The sequence below is a fragment of the Gopherus evgoodei genome, chromosome 21 (genome assembly GCF_007399415.2).
Source record: "Gopherus evgoodei ecotype Sinaloan lineage chromosome 21, rGopEvg1_v1.p, whole genome shotgun sequence".
Lineage (NCBI taxonomy): Eukaryota > Metazoa > Chordata > Testudines > Testudinidae > Gopherus > Gopherus evgoodei.
The window spans coordinates 7,973,041-7,983,730 of NC_044342.1; the positions used below are offsets into that span (position 1 = coordinate 7,973,041).

Sequence of the window (10,690 nt, forward strand, 5' to 3'; positions counted from 1 at the left end):
CGGCAAATTTACAGAGCTGCTTCCCCAGGACTCGTGCCAGGAGTTTTCATCTCTCCTAGAAGAGGGCAGGAGGGTCACTAGGACCTTGCTACAAGCGTCCTTAGATGCCGCAGATTCGGCAGCAAGAACGCTGGCATCGGGCGTAGCCATGCATCGAATATCATGGCTGCAGGCTTCTGGACTACCGCCAGAGCTACAGTACACAATCCAGGACCTGCCATTCGATGGGCAAGGTCTCTTTTCTGAGAAAACGGATCCCACGCTGCAGAGCCTGAAGGATAACCGGGTCATCATGCATTCCCTGGGAATGCACACGCCCCAGACTCAGAGAAGACCATTCCACCTATACACTCAGCACCCTTACCCTCTGCCTCGCCCCAGACAAGACTTTAACGGGAGGCGAAGCCGGCCGACCCGTAGACGTCAGTCGGGGCCTCAAAGGGGTAATAACTCTGGGTCCAACAAGCTACCGCAGGGACCCAAGACAAACTTTTGAGGGTGCGCCCGAGAGCAGCTCACCAATCCCTTCCCTGGATCCTCTTCATTTCCTCAACCGCCTCCGCCCCTTCCTGCCGGCCTGCTCCCAATTAACTTCGGATCGTTGGGTCCTGCGCACGGTGGAGATTGGATACCATCTTCAGTTTATTTCTCCACCCCCTTCCCTTCCTCCCTCCTAGTCCCTCTTCAGGGACCCCTCTCACGAGCAACTTATCATCCAGGAGGTTCACAAGCTCCTGCTCATCGGAGTTATAGAGGGGGTGCCAAAGGAGTTGAGGGGCAAGGAGTTTTATTCCCTGCACTTCTTAATCCCCAAGTCAAAAGGGGGCCTTCGACTCATCCTGGACCTGCGAGGGCTGAACAAATTCCTCAAAAAGGTCAAGTTCCGCATGGTATCCTTAGGCACCATCATTCCTTCCCTGGATCCCGGAGATTGGTACGCCGCTCTCGACATGAAGGACACATACTTCCACATTTTCCCCCACACAGGCGGTATCTTCGCTTTGTGGTAAATCAGGACCATTACCAGTTCACGGTCCTCCTCTTTGGGCTCTCCTCGGCCCCTCGGGTTTTCACCAAATGTATGGCGGTCGTCTCTGCTTCCCTGCGCCGTCGTCATATCCGTGTCTTCCCTTACCTCGACGACTGGCTCATCCGAGGCACCTCGGAGGTGCAGGTGATTGGTCACATCACCATCATCAGAGAGCTGTTTGCAAATCTAGGCTTGACCATCAACCCGGACAAGTGCACTATGGTGCCCACGCAGAACATAGAGTTCATTGGGGCAATGCTGGACTCCAACCTTGCGACAGCCAGCCTCCCCCGGCACCGATTCCAAGCCATAGTGTCCATGGTCACAAGCCTACAAGCCTTCCCAACCACGTCAGCTCGAACTTGCCTCACTCTCCTGGGGCACATGGCCGCATGCACCTTTGTCACCAAGCATGCCAGACTCCGCATGCACCCGCTGCAGACCTGGCTCACGTCGGTCTATTGCCCAGGCAGGGACGCCCTAGACACAATCATAATGATTCCACCGTATGTTCTAGGCTCCCTCATCTGGTGGACAAAGCCCTCCCAAGTGTATACGGGCCTACCATTTCACGCCCCTCAGCCCTCAGAGTCCTTGATAACAGATGTGTCATCGCTGGGCTGGGGTGCACACCTGGGGACCCTGCGTACACAGGGTCTATGGTCGCAGAGAGAGCTGACTCTTCACATCAATGTGCAAGAGCTGCTGGCAGTTCGCCTAGCCTGCCAAATGTTTCAACGCCATTTACATGGCCGTTGTGTTGCAGTGTTCACGGACAACACAACGGCCATGTATTACATCAACAAGCAGAGCGGGACGTGGTCCTCCCAGCTGTGTCAGGAAGCAATACATCTGTGGGACTTTTGCATAGCCCAATCTATTCATCTAGTGGCCTCCTTTCTCCCGGGAGTGTGGAACACCCTTGTGGATCACCTGAGCAGATCCTTTCTATCCCACAAATGGTCCATCAGTCCATCAGTCCTCTATTCGGTTTTCCGGAGGTGGGGGTTTCCCCAGATAGACCTGTTTGCCTCAAGATCGAACAGGAAATGCCAGGTGTTCTGCTCCCTTCAGGGTCGCTCCCTGGGCTCCCTGTCGGACGCATTCCTCATTCCGTGGACGGGTCGGCTTTGCTACGCCTTTCCACCCTTCCTGTTCGTCCACTGAATCCTGATCAAGGTCTGGAGAGACAAGGCCCGCCTCATCCTGATCGCTCCGGCTTGGCCGAGGCAGCCCGGGTACACTATGCTGCTCGATCTGTCCCTGGCGGACCCAATCGCCCTACCTCCTTGGCCAGATCTGATCATGCAGGACTTCTGCAGGATGCGCCATCCAGATCTACAGTCCCTTCATCTGACTGCATGGCTTCTGGCTGGTTAAGCCAGTCAGAATTGTGCTGTTCTGAGGCAGTACAACAAGTGCTGATGGGCAGCAGGAAGCCTTCTACATGCTCTACCTACCTCGCAGAATGGAAGCGCTTCTGCTGCTGGTGCAACCAGCATGGCCATGACCTACTCTCCGTGCTAGTCCCCAGCATTCTGGACTACATGTGGTCTCTCAAGCAGCAGATATTGGCAATCTCCTCTCTGTGGGTCCACCTCACGGTTATATCCACCTTCCATCCAGGCGAGGCTGGCAAGTCCGTGTTTTCCCACCCCATGGTGTCAAGATTCATCAAGGGCTTGGAGCGACTATTCCCTCAGGTCAAATAGCCTACCCCTTCCTGGGACCTGAACCTTGTCTTGACCAGGCTCATGGCGCCCTCTTTCGAACCTTTAGCCACATGCTCGCTGCTGTACCTGTCTTGGAAAGGGGCCTTCCTAGTCGCTATCACGTTGTCTCGACGAGTCTCGGAGCTTCGAGCTCTGACCGTAGACCCTCCGTACACTGTATTCCACAAAGACAAGGTACAGCTGCGACCGCACCCGGCGTTTCTCCCTAAGGTCTTCTCCGCCTTCCATATTAACCAAAATGTCTTCCTGCCAATCTTTTACCCAAAGCCGCATTCATCCCGTCGAGAGCAACAGCTCCATTCCTTGGATGTCCGAAGGGCTCTCGCGTTCTACATTGAGAGGACTAAACCCTTCTGACATTCATCACAACTATTTGTGGCAGTAGCAGAACGCATGAGGGGCATGGCAATCTCCTCCGAGAGTATCGCATCCTGGGTCACGTCCTGCATTCGGACATGTTATGATTTGGCCCAAGTTCCAACGGGGCCCCTTACCGCCCATTCTACCAGGGCTCAGGCTTCGTCTGCCGCGTTTTTGGCACATGTCCCCATACAGGAAATCTGCTGTGCGGCCACCTGGTCTTCTGTGCATACCTTTGCATCACACTATGCTCTGGTGCAGCAGGCTAGAGACGACGATGCCTTCGGCGCAGCGTTTTTGCAGTCCGCCATGTCTCGCTCCAACCCCACCGCCTAGGTAAGGCTTGGGAATCACCTCATTGGAATGGATATGAGCAAACACTCGAAGAAGAAAAGACGGTTATTCACCTTTGTAACAGTTGTTCTTCGAGATGTGTTGCTCATATCCATTCCATACTCGCCCTCCTTCCCCACTGTCGGAGTAGCCGACAAGAAGGAACTGAGGAGCGGGCGGGCCAGCAGGGGTATATATCAGGCGCCATACCGGCGCCATTCCAGGGGGTGACCTGCTGGCCCACCGAGTGTTGCTAGGGTAAAAAGTCTCCGACGAACGTGCGCGCAGCGCGCGAACACCTAATTGGAATGGATATGAGCAACATATCTAGAAGAACAACAGTTACAAAGGTGAGTAACTGTCTTTTCTCTCACTTTTATACTGGGACCCAGGCTACAGCACTGAGTGCACCAACCATGATTTCTCAGCTAGTCTGATTGGGTTTGGGTCCTGCTCTTCCCACAGAGCTGTGACCAGTTGTATGTTGAGTGACCAGCTGGTCTTTTCCAAAGTATAATTTATTTAGCATAGCAGGAACAAAGAAAACTGTGCTCAGACCCATCATTACTAACAGACTAAAATCCCATCAGCATTCAAATAATCATTTGAGCAGAAACTCAGCCATCCCTACACCGACAGAAATTATTTCCCATCTCTTGTTCAACATGAGAATCAAAAGTTGAGCCCCCTCCCATGAAAGGCATGACACACTGACACCCCCAGTACGTGGAGAGAACAATAAAGAAAGAGGGGAAAAGACACATGCATCTAAGCAAACATACCCCACTCTCTGCAATTCACAGAAAACAGAACAACCAGCAAAACAAAACAAGAAACAGAGGCAATCAAGAAAACAAAACATCTCTTATCCCAAACATAAATATTACCCCTCCCCACAAAAAATAAGAGATGAGCCAGAGAGTAAATGAAATTGACAAATGACTTTGCCGTAGCTACTGATTTACTGTGTATGGTGCTCTGATGATGGAGTGATGGTAGCCATATAAATCCTTAAGATGGATTAATAGATAGGTTCCGACGTCATTTATACTGGTTAATTCTACAGTAACTCCACTGACTTCAGTGGAATTCGTTTGTACATTGCAGGTGATTTTCCCATGGAAAGAATATTTCTATGTATTGAATGTAGCTATAATGAAACACAATAAAATGACAGTTATGAGAGAAAGACAAATATATTGTTCTTGGTAAATAATGTCCACACATTCAGCCTCCTCAGGGCAGCTTTGATCTCCTTCTTTGTCAGGCTGTAGATGACTGGATTCATTGTTGGAGGCACTACAGAATACAGAACAGCCATCACGAGATCCATCCTTGATGCTGAGCTAGAGGTAGGTTTCAGGTGGGCAAAGATGCCAGTGGAAAACAACAAGGAGACCACAGTGAGGTGAGGGAGACAGGTGAAGAAGACTTTACGTTGGCCCTGCTCAAAGGGGATTCTCATCACTGTCATGAAGATGTGAACATATGATGCAATTATTAAAGCAAAGCAGCTTAATATCAAGCATGCACTAAAGCCAAGAATGCCAACTTCACTGAGGTGTGAATCAGAGCAAGCGAGCTTGAGTAGCTGGGGGATTTCACAGAAGAACTGGTTGATGACATTCAACTGGTAGAATGGTAACCTGAAGATGTTCCCAGTGTGCAAGGCAGAGTAGACAATACCAGTAATCCAGGCACTGGCTGCCATTTGGACACAAGCATCCCTGTTCATCACTCTGTCATAGTCCAGTGGTTGGCAGATGGTAATGTATCGGTCATACGCCATGACAGTGAGTAAAGTGATATTGGCTGCTGCAAAGAAGACAAAGAGAAAGACTTGGGCAATGCATCCAGCATAGGAAATTGACTTAGTGTTCAATAAGGAGTTGGCCGTGGATTTGGTGACAAGGACAGAGATGGATCCAAGGTCTAGGATGGACATATTAATCAGGAAAAAATACATGGGGGTGTGAAGATGGGGGTCAAGAGCTACAGCTGTGATGATGAGAAGATTCCCAATTAAGGTTGCCAGGTAAATTACCAGAAACATAACAACATGTAAAATCTGCAGCTCTGGGACATCAGAGAATAGCAGGAGAAGGAACTTGGTCACAGTGGTTTGGTTGGACATTTTCTTCCTCAGTTCATTGTGTCTTGCCTGTGCAGGGAAGAATAAAGACTATGGTCATCATTTTAGTCTGCATTTCATTATAGCTATATTCAACTGCTGAAGATATTCTTTAATGATTTCTAATGATGTGACTGTCACAGGAGCACTGCACTCATTAGTTCCATGACCAGGCATGGTGAATGCTCCTTTCCCCTGACAATCAGTCAAGTGCATTATTGTACCAGTGTAAACTGGCATTTCTCCTAGTGTTGCTGGGTCATTTTTCACCATCGGAGGATCTGGCTTGATTAAATGTAGTATAAAGGCTGGAACAAATTACAAACTAAACCCAACACTAGTAACAATGGTCCCTCTATTCTGAGAAATAGCCAGCTGACAACTTGGGCATGAAACTGAAGTACTAGAATATGCCAGCATAGCCTCATTCCCACTCTCTGAGGCTACACTCCATAGACTCACCTTGCATCCAAAATGTCAGCTTATCTGTTATGATTCCACCACAGCAGCATGTCAATGGCCTGCTGCTCGATTAAAAACTGATTTACAGCAGCGAATACCAGCTGTGCTTCCATCGGCATGGCATGATGATCTTGGAGAATCAGTAGCTCCTGGGTGGTGGTGTTCACTTCTGTGAATTTAGGTCTGTGCTATGTGGCTCGTTGGCCATCAGTACACTTAGGTTCTATGTTTGGCTCTGTCACTGGCCTGCTCTCTGACCTTGGGCCAGTCACTTTGACCTTTCTGTGCCTTTTTTTCCCCTTTCAATTTTTATCTGTGTGTAATTACTGCTTTTGTAACCCACAGTCCTCCTGGGTGTGGGTTACAAAAGTGGTACCGAGACCATCTTAGAGCTTAACAAGTCTTCTCTTTAGCCTTAGCTAAGGGGTTTGTGGCCTTTAGCTCGTGGAGTTAGCTCCAGATATCCTAAATTCAGTCCTGCCCACCAACACCCAGGGTCTATTGCTGTTACACTTTGAAACAGAAATGCAAACAAGGTTGCAACAGAATGAAGTCATTTGAAATTAGGCAGTATCAATGTCCACAGCACTTCTTTAAAGTTTAAGGCTCATTGCAAATTGTCTGTTGATATTTTTTATGGAAATTTGGCTTTTTTCACTTAAAGAATGTGTGTTTTACTACTAAAAATATGTTTTTCATCTTAGAAGTTTCAGCTTTCAGCTGAAAAAGTTTGATTGTCCACAACTGGCTAAAAAAAATCATTTTTTGTTTGTTTTTTTAAAGAAAACGTCAGCATTTTCCAGAAGGGAGAAAAATTCTGACCAGGTATTTGATCAATTGATAGTAAAAATCTTAAAAGAGTTCAGATTACAATTCATGTTTATGTTCTTAAATTTCCCCTCTATATTAATTCCCAACAATATTTAACTGAAGTAGCAAACTTACTGTGTTGGAATTTGTAGACTTTTTCCCAAATTGCGATGCATTCTGTCATCCACTGCCTGGATTCTTTGGTCAATATCATCTATCTATCTATCTATCTCATTTCCCACACCACAGTGATGTCTTGATGGCAAAGGCACAACTGCCTAAGAATCCTCACTCTTACCTGCTCAACACTTAAAACTTATATCAACATAGCTATACCTCTCAAGGCTATACATTCACACCCCAGAGTGGTGTAGCTATGCTGCTTTCACTCCTGGTGTAGATGGAGCAAAATCAATGGAAAAAATATATGTGAAGATCCAAGTCCCATAACTCAGGGAGGTGATATTCCTACATAACCACTTTCCATCACTGCAGGCTGTGGCTACTCTACAGGGTTCCTCTGGCACATCTACCATGCTGTAGCTATGCTGTTATAGCCCTCGTAGAGTAGACATGGCTTTTGAGACAGAACTGACTGTTGCGCTCTGCAAATGAGCTGTGTGTAGCCGGCTTTGATCGTCACCGGCATTAGACAAGCAACACTGCAGGAAGGTGACTTATCCACGTCTAATTTGTAAGAGCTAGAGAGACTCATTCCCTGGAGCCCTGAACAGCTCAGAAGCAGAGGCCCACAGGCAAAAGTTCATGGATTTATCAATTTTAAATCCAAAATGTACCATTATTATCCTGTAATTTAATTCCAGCACAACACAGTCCCTAGAATCTCCCCCAGAGTTTCCTGATCGCAGCCTAGCTTCTGTGTAATCTATTGGCTAGAGCCGCAAAGGGTTTTAGGAACCTACAGATAAAGCCAAATGCCTAGTGGGATTTATCAAAACTCCTAAGTGAGCCAAAAGTCTAAATCTCATAGACTTTCAATGGGAGTTAGGTGCACAACCTGCTTAGGTGCTTTTGTAAATACCACTGGGAACCTATTAGAATAGTAAGGTGCTTAAACCCCTTTGTAATCCTGGCCTTGGGTCTACCTTGTTACGTTCTAAGGCCTAGCCTTCCTTGAACTTCAGAAACATTAAATCTATGATTTCCAAAGTTGCTTAATGAAGCAAACTTTGGATTTATACAACTGATAAGTCACCATCTGCAAACCACCACAGTCTGAGATCATTAGGGACTTCATGCAAGGAAATGTAGGTGCCTACCCGGTTAAGCAACAGCTCAGAAGAGGTTTTCAAGATGTTAATTTTGGACTTAGACACCTAAATCCTTTTGCGGATCGACCCCTTGGCCACTGTTCAGTGGGGATTGGTGTAAACAGGGGACTTAGAGGTGAAAGCAGCTGCTTCATCTCTTGTCTCCCCAGCCAACCTATTCCCTCCTGTGGTAAAATGTCTCTAGAATTCACGTGGAAATAGGTGTGAACTGTATCCTCCTGTCCTTTCAAATGTCCAGTGGGGGCTAAGGCCAGGTACTTTCCTGCTCTCTAAAGACACCTTGTTGAGTCACAGTCTATTCCCAGGCCCTCCCACAGTGTTAAGATTCTGCATCATGTGCAAGGAACATATCATCAGCCCAGGGATTCAGATACTGATAGCAACCAAAGTAATCAGACTTAGGGGGGAATTCCTCAGGAAACCCCTATGAGGGACACAGAGCTGTAATTATCCCCGGTGGGCATTAACAGAAGAATGAGTAGAAAACAAGCCTCTGAGAATGGGCCAAATTAATCCTGGGCACAAATCCACTAAGCTCCATGTTGAGGTACCAAGGATGGGGGTGGGCCTGAGGTGAGACCTGTAACCTACTCTGCCGCATCCTGTGCAATTAGAGCAGAAACAAGGGGCTGGAGTGCTGCAGAGTGTGGCATAAATGATACAGTGAACTCTTGCTCCAGGCTGTGAGCTGTGACTGGGATATTCAGAATGTCTTCATGGAATTAGGTGCCATCTCCCATTGACTGCACAAGGACAGTTAGACACCTATCTCCCTTACACTCTGTCATAAACACATAGTGAAAGGTTAATAGAACAGAAGTACTTCATGTCTCTTGTGCCTGTAAAGGGTTAAGTTCAGTGAACCTGACTGTCACCTGACCAGAGGACCAATCAGGGGACAGGATACTTTCAAATCTTGAAGTAGGGAAGTTTTTGTGTGAGCTGTTAGATTTTAGTTATTGTTCACTCTGGGGGCTCAGAGGCACCACACGTGAAACCAGGTTCCTCTCCAATCTCTCCGATACAGGCTCTTATAAGTTCAGAATAGTGAGTACTAGGTAGATAAGGCAAATTAGGCTTATGTTTATTTTCTTTATTTGCAAATGTGTATTTGGCTGGAAGGATTCTAATTTATACTTGTATACTTAGGCTGGGAGGGTATGTTCAGTGTCTATAGCTGAAAGACCCTGTAACATATTCCATCTTAAATTTACAAAGATAATTTTTACTGTTTTTTATTTCTTTAATTAAAAGCTTTTCTTGTTTAAGAGTCTGATTGTTTTTTTATTCTAGTGAGACCCCAGAGGATGGGGTCTGGATTCACCAGGGACTTGGTGGGGAGAAAGGAGGGAAGGGGGAGAGAAAGATTGATTTCTCTCTGTGTTAGGATTACTTTCTCTCTCAGGGAGAGTCTGGCAGGGGGAGAAAGAAGGAGTGGGGAAGGTGAATTTTCCTCTCTGTTTAAAGATTCAAGGAGTTTGAATTACAGTAATCTTCCAGGGTAACGCAGGGAGGGGAAGCCTGGGAGAGGCAAAAGTGGGGGAAAGGGTTTTCTTTCCTTGTGTTAAGATCCAGAGGGTCTGGGTCTTGGGGTTCTCCAGGCAAGGATTTGGGGGGATCAGAGTGTACCAGGCACTGGAATTCCTGGTTGATGGCAGAGCTACAGGTTCTAAGCTGGTAATTGAGCTTAGAGGAATTCATGCTGGTACCCCATCTCTTGGACCCTAAGGTTCAGAGTGGGGAATTATACCATGACACACCCCTTTGAATATACTAGCACTAATGCACAGAGATTTCTGTTTTGTCCCCTTGTATCCTAGTTTTCTTTGTACTACCCTAGTCCTAAGTGGCCAGAGGATTCGCCCAAGGTTCTGAAGTCGGATATTTTTCAGTAGTATATATAAAAGTGAAGGTGGTAGCTAGGCAATCTTCTCCTGCTCACCACTTCCTGGAAATGTGCTTCTACTCTAGCTGAAGGGAACTTTGCTATATATGATGGAGGATTCTTTTCTCTGTACTCCTGGACACCTCCGTAGTGATGGAACCCAAGGGTGCAAATACAGTTCCAGTGATGCTGATGTTTGTGTGGTGGGGACATGTCTTCTAGGAACTGCACAAAGATCCCAGTCCATTTCTGAAGGCCACTATGACCCACAGTCCTGTGATCTGCTTTTGGCTCATTTTAAAGAGACAGAGCCGTTTGTAGAATCCAGTTCTGGATATGCTGTTTACAAAGCCTTCAATGTCTGGAAGGGCTCAGAAATAGTGGTTATGAATCTCAGTCTAATTTTCTGGGATGATATTGCCAAAGCCTCTTAGGGGATTTCAGAGATCCAAGGCTAGATTCACAGAAGGAATTACTGTCTGATTTTTAAGGTATTTAGGCACCTAATGGGATCTTCAAAAAACTCTTTGATGTCAGTAGGAATTAAGTGCCTAAAGGCTTTTGAAAATCCTCCTAGACACCTAAATGCCATTAAAAATCTGGCCCTTAGGTGTTCTAACACTGAGCGATTACTTCTGCAGGTACCATTGAAGT

General features: G+C 46.9%; 1 protein-coding gene across 1 annotated transcript; it reads right to left on the reverse strand.

The window, feature by feature from the left end:
• Positions 1-4,633: 4,633 nt before the first annotated feature.
• LOC115637891 (olfactory receptor 14I1-like) lies at positions 4,634-5,590 on the reverse strand. The gene has a single exon (XM_030539485.1). It carries the CDS (start codon positions 5,588-5,590, stop codon positions 4,634-4,636), a length of 957 nt encoding a protein of 318 aa, XP_030395345.1.
• Positions 5,591-10,690: the final 5,100 nt, after the last annotated feature.

Excerpts from the sequence above, each read along its gene's own strand:
- LOC115637891 (XM_030539485.1), bottom strand. The coding sequence starts at position 5,590 with ATGTCCAACCAAACCACTGTGACCAAGTTCCTTCTCCTGCTATTCTCT.